General features: G+C 35.1%; 1 protein-coding gene across 1 annotated transcript; it reads left to right on the forward strand.

The window, feature by feature from the left end:
• The first annotated feature begins 1,496 nt into the window (after positions 1–1,496).
• Positions 1,497–4,184, forward strand: LOC113718456 (putative late blight resistance protein homolog R1A-3). The gene has a single exon (XM_027243360.1). The coding sequence runs from the start codon at positions 1,497–1,499 to the stop codon at positions 4,182–4,184; it is 2,688 nt and encodes an 895-aa protein (XP_027099161.1).
• Positions 4,185–15,362: the final 11,178 nt, after the last annotated feature.

A 15,362-nucleotide genomic window follows, 5' to 3' on the forward strand; every position in this document is an offset into this window, starting at 1 on the left:
TATAGGGGTACTTTTGATATTTTAGTTGATTTTATTATGAAATGTAAATTCTATCACTTTAACGTTTTAGTTCAAACTATGAGAATGTTGTATATAGCTTTTGAAATCACGGGAGAATTAAGTGGAAAAGTGCTAAACCACATGGAGGTAAATGGAAGTAAAGTGTGATTTACCTTTTTTTTTTTTTTTTTTTTGGATAACTCTCTCATGTTGTTCCATAATATCACTTAGGAACGGGAGGCAAAACATTTCACGGGCTACTCTGCATTGTGCTAGGCCAAGGATAGAGCGAGCATACAACCAACTGTATAAGGTTTAGAGTCCAAACTGTAGGATTAGACATCTTTGGGAACAGGGCAATAACACAGCTATACCTTCTTTAAAAATGTGATTAATGGGCTCACTATGCATAGTGAGATTAAGACATGAGGAAAAGGGTATTTGGGTCGGGAATAAGGAAGTATTATACATCATGGTAACATAGTCCTTAGGAATTATACATTTTATCATCATTGCCATTACTTAGCCCTTAAATTAGCTTTTTTTTTTTGTGAAAATATAAGGGTAGATTAATAGTAATTAGTAACCCTCTTGTATAAAAGTTTTTTTCACTTTATATAAAAGCATAAGAGGGTTATATGGCTATTTTAAAATCTTAGAGTGGATTATGTGGCATTGTGCAAAATCACAAGGGGATTACATGTAATTCACCTTTGAAAAATTGTCTAGCCATGCATGGGAGTCAAACTTAAACTTAGCGTGTGTTTGATAAAACTAAAATATGAATTCTAAATTTTAAAATCTAAAGTCTAAAATCTAAATTTGTTAAACAATTAAATTGTTAAATATTAAAATCCTAACATTTAAGCGTATTTTGCATTAAATGATAAGTAAATAATTTTTTACTTATTTTTTTGGAGTAAGTCTTGCCTAGGTAATTGAAATCTACTTAATTAATTAACACGTTCTATTTTTTGTTATCAAATACGTTTGTACATGTTACGGTCTAAACATACTAAATTTAAGTACTGAATTATGTTATCAAATAGAGCTTTAATCTAGTTTGATTATCTCAAAACTACAAAATTGTAGTCAACGCAACTGCTTATGATAACTTGGTCTCATGTAATTGCCCTAATATATCACACTAATTAGGTGGTTCAATCGACCTTGATTGCTTCTCGGAGTGCATTTCGTCAATGCTTACCCAGTCACGAAAGCCTCCAGGCTCCAACCACTCGGTAGACTAGTTATCTTCTGTCGCATTTGAATTAAAGACAAAATTAATAAACAAGTATTTATTAGCCTAAACCGAACGCTTGATTCTGTTATGGATCGGGTTTGCTTGTAGACTATCCTGGAATCAGTAGAGATGGTCTACTAGAAAGCCCGGTCAAAATCATCCATAAAAGGCCGCCTCAAATGAAACAAGTCAAGAAGTACCTCAGTGATCAACCAAAACAAAAAATTGTTACGACATTTGAGAATAGAGAGAGATGGATGAAGCTCACACAGTTGTAGAGTTTCTACTTGAGGATCTTGAATTGATGTTGGAAAAGGCTAGTTCCCCATGTTCAATGCCTGTCAAAGAAAATCAAGTTATGATTTCTCTCTTTGAGAATCTCAAAATCATAAAATCCTTCCTGGAAAGAACAAGAGAATCCCCCTTTGACCAAAGGCAACTCCACTTTTTCTTGGTTACAGAGATTAGAGAAGTGCTCTTGAAGATACTACAATCCGTGGACCCTTATGAAATCAATGCTCTCACGAAGAATGGTGGAATCTCTGGAATGGAGACTGGTAGTTTGTTCAAGAGTTATCCAGAGCTTGCTCTTCAAGCAAAACAGATTGAATTATTCAAGAACGTGATCTTGGAAATTCCTCATGATGCCTTGAGGTCTTCCATGGAATCCAATGAAGTGGCAGAAGTTTCAGGTGAAGTTTCATCAATAACCAAGAGCAGCAGTTCCATTCAGTTGGAGGAAGACAAGATGGTAGGTTTTGATGATGAAGCAATCACACTGCTGGACAGGCTTACAGGGGATCAGAAACAACTGGAAGTGATTTCCCTTGTTGGGATGGCAGGAATTGGGAAGACGACTTTGGCTAAAAGATTGTACAATGATCCACGAGTTGTTTATCACTTCCATGTTCGCGGATGGGCTTGTCTAGCAGAAGGACAGAAGGTAAAGAATGTGCTTTATAACCTATTAAGTTCAGTTATCCTTGACAATGCCTCTCTGCATAAAATGACTAATCAGGAAATGGGAGATAAATTATACGAGTATTTAAAAGGGAAGAGATACTTTATTGTCCTTGATGCTATATGGGGTTCATTCATTTGGAATTCATGGTTGAAACAGTATCTTCCAGATGATAATACTGGTAGCAAAATTCTTGTTACTTGTCGTATGCAAAATGTGGTTATAGAAATAAGTGCTCCTGTTTCCATCCATAATTTGCAGTTTCTTGGTCAGATTGAAAGTTGGAATTTATTTGTGAGTAAAGTTTTTGCTCACAATGAAAGCTGTCCTAGAGAGCTAATGGAATTAGGTAGTGAAATTGTTGGAAGAAGCAAGGGACTGCCCCTTGCAATTGTAGTTTTGGCTGGAGTAGCAAAGAAAGATAAGACGCCAGAGTGGTGGACTTATATTGTCCAAAATATTGGTTCATGTATACATGGTGAAGAGGGACAGTTCATAGATATTTTAGCATCAAGTTATGAGCACTTGCCTAATCACCTAAAATCCTGCTTTCTTCATATTGCATCATTTCCACAAAACTATGAAATCCCTGTGAAGTTAGTGTGGTCGTGGATTGCAGAGGGATTTATAAAGGACACTAGAGAAGAGAAACTAGAAGATGTGGCGGAGGATTATCTGAGAGATCTTGTTGATAGAAGTTTAGTTGTTGTATCCAAGAGAAGGTCCAATGGTGGCATAAAGACGTGCTATATCCATGATCTGTTGAGATATTTATGTTTCAAGAAAGGCAAAGATAGCAAATTGTTGTGGCCAATTTGCAGATATCGACAGCTCTCTCTTTTCTCGCCTTCCCATCCTACCTTGTATAACTACTTTTTTGCATGTGCTGCAGAAAATAAATTGATCCATTGCCGCAAGAAGCAAGAGCCAACTTCTGGATGCTTCCATTCTTACAGTTTCCACCATGTCCAGTCAAATCATGTCAATATCACCCACTTGAGTATATATCTTGATGAACAAAAGTCCCTTGTATATAAGCTTCTCAGAGTGTTGGATTTAGAGTACATCATCCTAGAAAACTTCCCCATGGAGATACTGCAGCTAGTTCACCTAAAGTACTTGGCACTCCGGATTTTTTGCCTCAGATATCTATCCCTGCTGTCAAACTTTTGGAACTTAGAAACTTTCATTCTTTGTACTGAAAAAGCAAGTGTGACTTTGCAACAAGATATTTGGAAGCTGGTAAAACTAAGGCACTTGCATATCTCAAGTGAGCTGGAATTTGAAGATGCTGGTTTGAGCTCCTCAAGTCCCTTGATGTTGTATAATCTGCAAACAATTTCCCAAGTATGTCCTTCAGGTGGTTCTTTCCAGAACATATTGGCGAGAATGCCAAATCTTATAAGGATGGGATTGCATCTAACTTTGTCAAACAATGCCAAAAATTTTGAGTTCCCTGATCTTTCTAGTCTAAATTCGTTAAAGAGGTTAAAATTTGAGTATCAAACTTTAGGTGTGATAAAATTCTGCCTTCCTCAGCCAAGTAAATTTCCTCCTAACCTGAAGAAGCTGACTCTAGTAGGTAGTCACTTAGATTGGAAAGAAATGTCAGTCATTGCAATGCTACCAAACTTGGAGATTCTGAAAATAAAGGACAATTTCTTTAGTGGACCACTATGGGAAGGAAGCGACAAGGAATTTTGTCATCTCAAGTTCTTGAAACTTTCACACATAAATCTTCAACAGTGGATTGCCTCAAGTAGCAGCTTCCCTTGCCTCGAGCAATTGGTGCTTAATGGATGTCTAGATCTGGAGGAAATTCCATCCAGCTTTAGAGAGAACTGTACACTGGACAGAATTGAGGTGTATCGTTCATCACAGTCTGCATTAGATTCGGCTAGGCAAATTCGAGAATCACAGAAATACATGGGGAATGACAAATTGAAGGTCATCATTCACCCGTACTTCAAAGAAAACTAGAGAAACTTTCTAGTCAAAGATGTTCTCATCCAAGCATCGTAAGTTAGCAAGCAGAAGTGCATTGCATTTCATTTCGACAGCCATCTTTCTTTTGATGTATGACATTTAAAAGTTCAGCTTTCAGCTATTTGAATGGAAGAGTCATCAACTTGTTATCTGGCTTCTCAATCAGCTCTACTGGATCCTCCTCAATGCGTCAAGATCTTTTGATGTCGTGAGCCAACTACATTTAAACATCCATCAGTTGTTGCCGAAGTCTCTTGCTCAATTCATAGCATGTTCATCACCTCATGATCATTTCCCAATATGTAATTCAGAAAACTGAATCCAAAACCTTGGTAGTTTCACTTCTTTGTTATTCTGCTTTTTGTCTATACCATTTTTTGATTTGCTTCATTTAATTCTTTATCTTATTTCAATTTATCTTGTCTAACATGCCAAGAGCATAAAATCATACCAATTTAAGAAAAGGACAAAAATAACAAAGTTCGAAGGCTAACTCAGCACGTACCTGTATCGATATTCATCGATACTCCTAAAGAAATCCATGCTATGTCTAGTAGCTTTGGTCTTAGTTTGTTCTTCTGAATTTTACCTTTAATGCAACAGCTTTCCAGGCTGCTCCAGTTCTGATCATTCATATGATGTCTTTCTCTACTGCTTAGAAGAAGAATTGTGGCTCCATCTAGTGCAAGTGAAAGAGTAGTGAATCTTAAAAAAGTCTGAGGTTCTTTCATGCTTTACAAGAATTCATAAGTCAATGAATTATTCCCATGTGTTATCTTATTCATATCTCCTGTTTTTTAGTCTTCTAAACTGCAAGCCTTAGCTAGAGAACGTGTGCTACACTAGCTCATGTAGTGGAAAGTAGAAACCACTATTATCAGCCGTGAGTTGCAGAAGTTTAGCCAACTTTCTGCATCCAGAAGTAAAAACAGAAGAATCGGAGTGTTAAACTGCAGAATTTTAAGGAAATATAAGCACTATAGAGCTGATAAATGAAATCACTGAAACATATAATTGTGTCATATAAAATAGCAGGAAAAATCAATTGTAATAAGACACATTAAACTTGTCTGAATAATTGGCCAATTTGTTTTCAGATTATTTATATTATAACTGGTGGTTTAAAAATATATCAACCACACTAACCATTCAGAGAAGTTTGTAATTTTTCTGGCTATGAGATGTGATCCGTGCTCGACAATGTGAACTGATATTCATAAGATTTCTCCAAATTGACATACAGTTTGAATATGCAATCAGGATTATTTTTCCAACAGGTTCTGCTTATGGCTTCTATGATACTTGCAGTTCAACTGCAAACAGAGAAAGGATCACTTTTCCTGTTGTTTTTAATGTATTCTGGAATAGTTGACAGAGGCTACCTATTGAGTTGAGAAAGTCATGGAATAATCTTTTCCAAATTACCTAGCACATAGAGTAGCATCTGAAGTAGCAGGCCATTGGGTTTTTCTCATAACAGACTTAGTACAAAAATACCTAAATCAGAGTAACAATTTGCCCTTGCCCAATTATTTAAAATTATGCTGCCTTTTATCTTGGAACATTTCCTCAAAACCATGAAATCCCCGTGAAGAAATTAATCAGATCATGGACAGCAAAGGGATTTACCTTGTCTAATGAAGAAAAGAAAGTGGAAAATGCAGAAGAAGGTTATTTGAAAGATCTTGTTGACAGAACTCTAGTGATCTGCTATTTTTACAAGCGCACATAGCCATCATGGAATATTCTAAGGGTCGAACCAGGATGAGTCAATTTTTTCTACTTTAATTATTTTAGAAAATAATAAAATTCAAATTCAAATATACTTAAAATTATAAATAAATAATCATGGCAAATTAAATAGAGTTGAGAAAACACTTGACAAAAAATTAAGGTTTCAGATTTTGATCCAGAGTTTTAATTAATTATCCAATTATTTTTCTTAATATGGCAAGAATGTATCACACATAGATATTTTAAATTATCTCTCCATACATCTAAATTGTGCTCAATTAAATCTCACATCTCTCTTGAAATCATAAGTATTTAATTAAATCCTTTAAGATCTTATGTGATTTAATTACGCCATACAAATCCTAACCTACTCTCATTATTACGCTAAGTATGTTTATTTATTTAGTACACGATTGTATATCTCTTCTCAGTTCAATACAATTCTTAAAAGCACGTGTATGGTGGCTAAATACAAGCATGTAATTAAAATAAAACAGATAAATCAAGACAAAAGTAAAGAATTTAACTAAAATAATTAACCAATACTCTTTCACAAAATCCTAACCCTAGTAACAGAGTAGTTTAACATAAACATGATATAAATCAAGAATTCAAGAAAAGAAATACAATTTAGAAAATAAAGTAAGAAAAACTTCTCAATTTTTGATTCTCTAGTCCCCGCGTTGATTGCTCATTGATTCCGACTGACGTTCTCTTGATCTTGATCTCTCTAACATACTTTTTTTTTTTTTTTTGTCAATTGTCATCCCTACTCCTACTCTATCTACGGGGGAGGCTCAACTGAGCCTATGGGGACCGATGGGGACAGAACCACCACCGAACCAGACGGGTGCACTACACACCCATCTGGATTTGAAGCAGAGCCACAAGAGTGGCATTTTGGTGGGAGGTAAGGTTTGAACCCTTGCCTCCCACCCCACCAAAGCCTTAAGGGCTTGGTGGTGGCCACCAGCCCAAGAGCTGGTGGTTATCTCTCTAACATACTAAATAACCCTAATTTAATGCTTTCTCACCCTAAAAGTATTCTAGATAATTCTAATTTTTTAAAATAACCCAAATATGGTAGGACTGGGCTTTTTGGAGCCAACAAAATTCACATTTGTGCCAAATTCCAATGAAGTCCAGCCCAATGACTGTCTTGCTGTTTGGCGCCAGTCATTGGGCGAAGCTGAAACTAGAAGAAGATTGGCCTGATGTCCAATTTCATGTCTGGCGTTGGTTCTGGTGAATCCGCCCACGGGTCCAAATAGGGCTGTCAACGGGCTGGGTCCGGGCCGGAATTCATTATTCCGGACCCGGACCCGAATTACTATGCTGGATCCGGATCCGACCCGTTTACCCGACGGGTCTTTTATTCTATGTTCCGGATCCGGATCCGACGGGTCCCGGATCCGGATCCGGGTCTACCCGAACAAATTTACCAAATTTTATAATTTCTAATAAAAATGAGAAAAAAATATATTTGTAAACTAATTTCTAACTAATGCAAAGAAAAAATCAAATAAGAAAAGAAATCAAAATTAACTTTATTAAAATACATCACCCTAATCAAATTATATTGATAAATATATATTTTTTAAATTATTAATTCATTTATATCCGGATCCGGGTCTAATACGGGTCGGAATACTATATTCCGTATCCGACCCGTTTTTTTGTTTGACAAAACGGATCCGGATCCGGATTCGGAAAACGGAATTAAATCCCTACCCATACCCGCAATAATTTCACGGATCCGGTCCGGATCCAGGTCTAGACCCGACCCGTTGACAGGCCTAGGTCCAAATGATACTAGCAGCCCTCGTTTGTTACTTGTTCCACCTTTGTTCCATTGCTTTTTCGCCAAATTGAGCTCAAATTGAGTCCAGATTGGTCCATTTTCTCTCAATTTGGGCTCTCCTTCCTTTTTTTTTTTTTTTAAATCCTATACTATTACAATGAGGGATTTTGGGGAAGGGGAAATCCCATTCTATTACAAACAGGGGTGTAAGTGAGCCAAGCCTGCTCGCAAGTAACTCGAAAAATGCTCGACTTGACTCGATTTTATCGAGCTCGAGCTACTCGAGTAGTAAATCGAGTTGAACTCGAGTTTCAAAATAATAAACTCGAGTGCTCATGAGCTTAATCGAGCATATGTATTAAATATATTAAATATATATTTTGTATTTATAATATTACTTATAACATGTGGATTTGTCAAGAAAAACCTAAAACCTTACTTTTTCTCCATCAACCGCTATTGCTCTTTCTTCTTCACGACTTTTGACTTTCACCAAAAACTCTCCTTCATCCTTCGTCCTCTTTGACTATTTCTTCCATTTGCCCAATTGGTATGATCTCTCTTTCTTTCCATCTTCTTCTTGTCTGATGGCTCGTTGACTTATTCTTTAATCAATTCTTTTTTTTTCTAGTTTCTAAAACTTTTAGCTTCTTGGATCTTGTATCCCAAAATGATGAGTACTGATTATCTACGAAGTGATGAATACTTATTGCTGAAGGCTACAAGATGGAAACCTTATTTGCCTTTTCAACTTCGTTGTTTTTGGGATCCCTGATTGATGACTAGATTTGATATGATTTGTATTTTTTCTTTGGATATTTGTGTTTTAATATTTGCTTTGTAGTTCACAGATTTGTTCATGGTATTTGTTAATTTTATGAATTTGTTGAATTGTGGTTATTGAAATCATAAATTTTGACTTTGGGTTTGGCTTGAAATCATTTGATCTGAGTTCTATTCAGCTTGAAAATTGGTTTGAAAATAATTTTGAAGGGGAAAAAAAAAGAAAATGGGTGCTCGATTGAGCTTGAATACAAGCTCGATTAATACGCGAGTCGAGTTCAAGCCTACATTTGAAGGGCTCGATGAGCTCGAGTAGAGAGTTTCAGAGTCGAGCTCGACTTGATTCGATTACACCCCTAATTACAAAAGGAACATCTCTTGCTGCTCTTGCCTACCGACCTGGTAAGTTGCAATAAATTTTGTGAAATTGGGAACGTCTCCTACTACTCCTGCCTGTCGACCTAGCAAGCTGCAATAAAATTTGTTAACTTGATTGAGGTAGGAATCAAACCCTTGACCACTGGGAAGAAGCTCCAAATGACAAATGGCTCGATCCCCTCATCACGTACCTTATATGTGATCATTTTTTAGGAGTAAAATTGTCAAATTAAAATTTATATTATCCGATCTATAGTCATTTACATTTCACAAAATGAATTGTTTCGTCCCTCACATTTCACAAAATAAATTTTTTAATCCTTCACATTAAACAAAAATAATTTCATCCCTCATTGACCATGTACAAATAGGTTTTTTTAAATCTATATATATATATATATATATATTTGATTTTATCTGAACATTATAAATAACATGCAATATATCTTTATTTGATTTCGCTTAAACAGACTAATTGTAATTGTATACATGCTATTCAATAAATATATACATGGATTTAAATATAACAATTTTATTTTAAATCCATATATATATTTATTTGATTTTACCATGTGAATCTATTCAATATTTGTAGTCTTTTTCTTTTGGTGATAATTCATTTATTGAGTTGTGTATAAGGCCATCTAATTAATCGATTCTAATTTGAATTCTATAGTCATGCTAATAAATTGCAATTTAAATCTGAAGTTTTTACTCGCGATTTTTAAGACCAACAGTTGAATTTCTTACTTTATAATCGTTTTACAAAATAATTACGTTCATTTTTGTTCACTATCTCAGCCCAAGAGGAGGAATTTTCCTGAGAACTCCTACTTCCCTGAAATTGGATCTCATTGGCCTTGCTACAATTACCAGTTAATTGGACTGTAAGATGCCCTCCCTTCTGTAGATCCACCCACGTAACAGGGGCAGTTTATGGACGAACCGAACGCCATTGATGCCTCCATTAAGTAGCAAATTCCCTAGAAACTAGAGAACTCGCTGCGGAGATGCAGGATTTCACCAGATAAAGTCGGTGAACTCTTTGGAGGACGCAAGTTCCTCTACAACACCTCTCCAAAATAGAGGACAATCAATGGGGAGGGAATGACCAGTAGCGAACCGGAGAAGACACTGTTGACACAATACAATAAAATTAACAGAAAACTGAATCGGGAGGAAGGAATCGGACAGGAAGAGGAACACAAAAATCTAGAAATTATCCCATTTGACCTTTGGAAGGCTCAACAATGGCGAAATTTCCAGAGGCGTCTGTTAGCAGAGTAACTTCCTTTGCGCACTTTAGCATATGTTACACATGTTATGACATGACCTGTAAGGCTTTGACAAACTGATTTAAATGACCATAACTATGTGAGGAAAATCCAGCTTGAACAGAGTGTCTCCAGAGGTAATCACAAATTTTGGTGAACTTAGGGTTCAAAACCTGAATATTTCTGAACGATTTGGAAAATACGTCGACCGGTTTGGAAATTTTAACAAACTCACAGGCAGCGATAAAATTCTTTCCCATCTCATGATATTCAGCATCAATTTTGTCAAATTCAGATTGCATTTTCTCCCTGCCGATGAAGTGAAACTTGTAGAAAGAGTAGATGAATATTGTGAGGAAATCATACTCCAATTTGAAGCGCTTGATCCTGGACATTGCTAAAGATGTCACGGATGGGTTGCTCTAAAAGGAAGAAGAGATTGAATTCCTTCTTGTTAAATTGCTTCTTGAGGACATTTAATCACTTTTCCACCTCCTTAATTAAAACATAGGGATCATAATCAGATTTGAGCAAACTGGCGAATTGGAGTTCACCAGATCAAAAGAACCTAGAATACTATGTATCAAGAAACCAAGCACCAGCTTTCCAATCCAGCTGCATCATCACATGGTTGATGATTCCATAGTTATTGGTTCTAGACCAAAATAATCATATAAGTAATCGTAATTTCTCTGATAAAATTTAATAAAGAAATAAACAAAAATCTCATACCTCAATATTGCATTAATAAATGCAAATAATTTGTAACATCAAAAGTTAATTTGGCATGGGTTGATACGTGGACTAGATCTTAAAATTATTGGAAGAGAGCACACGAACAACTTCTGATCTTCAATCCAACTATCTTGAATTTGATAGCTACTATAAAGTTCGGTAGGGTTCAGGCACGTAGAACGCTCTCTTTAAGATGATACGCGCCCTTACGGTATTTTTATTTTAATCAATGCAGAAGGTCTAGTGCGCCGCCTCTCGGATACAACAGTCCAACTCTATAGTTGTTGTTTCGCTTTGATCTGCACAACCAAGAGAAGTAGAAGCTTCCCAATATCTTTCTTTGCCCAAAGAAAATAGAATGAGGGAGAAAGAAAAGAGTATGAGGAAAATAATATTTAGAATGATCTCTTATTGAGAGAAGTACGTATGAAATTCTCCAAAAAACTTCAATATTTATAGGCTACAAAACCTTTAGAAAATGAGTTGAAAGTCCAATGTATAACGGTAGTTTGAACATATGGAGAGATATTATTCCGATCGAAAAATTTCTGCACTGATAAGGCTGTTTCAGATTACGAAAACTTATTGAAAAGTATTTCTCCAATAGAGATTTAAATAAAAGTACTTATTAAATGTTTAAGTATTTTTAAATATATTGTTTAGATACATAGTTCAATAAGTAATTAGTGTATTGGATATTATATAATTTGAAAAATTTTAAATATATTTATCTCTTTATTAAGTTCATAATATAGGATAAAATGATTAAATCTAATGTTTTATTTTTTAAAATACAAAAACTATTAGGGAAGTCATTTAAGCATAATTAGTTTTATGAGCTCAACTCCACTTGCCATCTATAGCAAATGAAATCTCGGGTCATTTCTTATTCCCTGAGTAATCATAATTATTAATTAGATATGCAATACTTAAAATCGACAAACAATTCAAAAGGTCAGGCAAAATTTTTTGCCATTCCATAACTCAGAAAGGGTCGTAATTGACACAAATTGAATTCTCAGTTTACTGCTCCCACAAAGGATCAGTTCCATTTTTGACAAAACAGACATGTATTATATATGTGCCCAAAATAGAAAAAAAAAGGAAAAAAACAGAAGACAAGATAACACATTTGAATTAGGTGTTACAATTTGCAAGCACGTAGACATATCAAATTTCTGCATACACATGCAATAGCTATTTTGCATGCGTAATCGAGTTTCAGCCATAGTCATTGTTTAAGATTTAAAAGTGCTATTGGATTTGTAAGTTGAGAATAATTGAACAAATTTTGAAGTAATGCTACAAATTGAGGTGTGATCTTCTTCGACTTAGCATATGCCCTTTGATCTTCTTGAAGTTGGAAGTGATGGAACTACTATAGATTATCACAAGTTCCCAGTTGACGGCTTTTTGCATAAGAGGACCTGGAACTCTTACAGGTACATTGATCTTAGAAAGGAAGAGCACTTTCTGAAAATCTAAAATTCCTGAGCTCTTTCCTCAAAAGGGTCCAAGAACCATCCATGAGAACCTTCCAATTTAGATTGTATGTGTGCTTGATCAGATGTTGGTGTTGCCATTGACTGTGACATGCACAAACATCATAAATAAAGAATGAAAGTGTAACTTGGGCAGTTTTCTTGGAAGCTTTTTGGGTGAAAGAATAGGAATTGGAATTGCTTTTTTTAAAAAAAAAGGGAATTGCTAACCTTTGACGATACTCTCTGCTTGTTATACAGTCAAACTGACTGCCAAATTGTTACTACCATTTTTTTTAAAAAAAAAGGGACTAATTACACTTTACATCCTTTATGTTTACACAAGTTCTTTACATTTTAGACACTTTACACTCTCTAAAATTCATAATTTTTCCAAATCACGCCGGCCATTCATATTGCGAATGAAAATACAATAATTTATGTACTTTAGTATGAAAGTTTTTCATCATAAGAATTTGATAGTGCACAAGATTATAATAACTTGGAATGTGCTAATAACTTTAAGTGCAATGTTTCAAAAATAATAATTAGAGGTGTACTGATGCAGCACTTAATTGGTAACTTCACCGTGTATGTCCAAAATAAAAATTCAGGGGGCGCAAACTAGAATTAGTCCAAGACTTAAGACCCTTATTATAGCACAAAAAGATGAATTTTTTGTGCCCCCCAAAAAAAAAACGCATCACTTTTTGCATACACAAGTAACTTGAAACAAACAAAAGAATACATGTATATTGAAGAGTTTTAATGTATAATGCTACAGATTGAGGAGTTTTCAAGCCAACATGGACGAATTACAAGTAAATGAAATTTTGATTGGGTAGCGAGTCATACCTTGATTAATCGCGAGATGGACAATATAAGTAGTAATATAATGGTAGAAGTATCAAATTTGGATCCCAACATTATGGGTTCATTCAATGATGGAACTGGTACTGCAAGATCAAGAAAACCATATATTATGCTAGACTTATACTTAAAAATTTCACAATTTTTCCTTTATTGTCTGATAGTACTATTTTTGAATTACCAAAATGATCATGATCCGGCAATTAGAAGCAATAATTATCTATCAACGAGTCGATGAATGAGAAAACTGCAACCAATCGGCAAGTTTTATCAAAATCTTTATCTTGTATATTATAATAAATTTTTGGATATATATTAAAAATTAGCTTTTGATATTTAAGATTTCCTCTAAAGATACCAAGAGTTGCTTCTTCTCTATTTTTTATTCGATTAAAGGAGTATGAATATTTTTTATTCAAAATCGCACTAAAAGAATACTAGTAATAAGTGAGATTAATGCTCCTATATTTGTTCTCTTTAGGTTAGGGAACCTGAAAATCATTAGCTCTTGTTGTCTCTATGTTTTACAGCTTCACATTTCGCTAGACTTAGCTTTGTTCGTTGGGTGCTTGTGTTTGATTCATTAACATAGACCACATATTATCAGATTCTATCATGCCACCTCTGCTCTACTCTTTACCAGTTGCATATGTGACGTACTTCTCTGAAAGATATAGTAGAAGAAAGATTAGTATCATCGATGCACAGATCTACGGACTAGTAACTAAAAGGTGTCCAACAAAATTGAATAGTTTCTGAATGTTCATGCCAGATCTGTCCACGGATTCATTGTTTCCGAGTCCATTTTGACACTATTTACATGTCTTCGTTTGTACATTCTTCAAGACTTATTTGTACATTTAAGTCACAATTGTACACAGTCACAAAAATTTTTACTATTTTAGTTTTTATTATGAGAATTTATATATATATATATATATATATATATATTTATAATTAAAGTCACTATTTGATTTTTTTAGATGTCATATATTTAAATGGATGGAAATTATTTTGAACATAGCATATTAAGAAAATTTTGGCCCCCCTAAAAAAAAATCCTGGCTCCATCACTTATTGTACATATACATGTTTTATGACGAACTAATCCAACAATCAAACCAATCACCAATCACCACTTTTGCTGGTGTATTATCCACGTTCATAACTGAGAATAGTTCTTTGATGCCGGTTCCTACATATTTCAGAGACTCGATCAGACATGTCCGAGAGCACAACCAGCTTTCTTATCTGGCGCCAAAGGGGGCCGTAAGGTGCAAAACCAAAAGCTGCCTTGTTATGGCCAAGATATATCCAAGGGAGTAAGCATAGACTTTGTTGTTGGTTGTGAAGCATTCTTTGGCAGCTTTCCAACTGCTTACCACCAGGGTTTGGGTTCATTCCCACCCTGATGCAAAATGACTGGGCCATATTCATCCTTCCAGGCTCCTAAGATCCAAGCAACAGCAGCATGGCTGCCCAATTGGCGAAGATGGCGTATGACAGGCCTCTAAAATTCAACCACCACCATTAAATTGGGACGCAGACAACATAGCACACTTTTGCAATATCAAGCAAATAACCTGGCGGCCCTACTATGAACACCACCGTGTCCTTATTATCAGTAGCTTATTCCTCCCCCTTTCCATTTTGATCGATTATTTTGGATTGCACGTTTGATCTACCACTCAACTTTCACGTAAATCAAACGTAAAGGTGTAATAATTAAGCAGTGACCCTAAACCTACAATTGTAAGGCTTTTCTTTTTCCTCTTTTTTTTTTTTTAATGAAAACCCAATAGAAAGAAAAAAGGACTGGTTTTATGATAAGATTGGTTGCTAAAACCGTAATAAATATTACTTGCTTCAAGGGGGAGATCATAGCGATTCTGTTTTCCTACGATTGGTTTGCAGATATAAGCGCTACAACTACAAGAAAACTATCAATTAATGACATTCAAATGCAGGGGCGGAGCCAAGATCCCATGGTAAGTGGAGTCAAATTTTAATACAGTAAACCTTGGAACCCGTTTAATTGCTATTTTCTAAAATTTTTGTAGAAAAATATGTTATAGGGATTTGATATATTTGATGTAAAATAGTAATTGAAAAATAT

The sequence above is a fragment of the Coffea arabica genome, chromosome 11e (genome assembly GCF_036785885.1).
Source record: "Coffea arabica cultivar ET-39 chromosome 11e, Coffea Arabica ET-39 HiFi, whole genome shotgun sequence".
Lineage (NCBI taxonomy): Eukaryota > Viridiplantae > Streptophyta > Magnoliopsida > Gentianales > Rubiaceae > Coffea > Coffea arabica.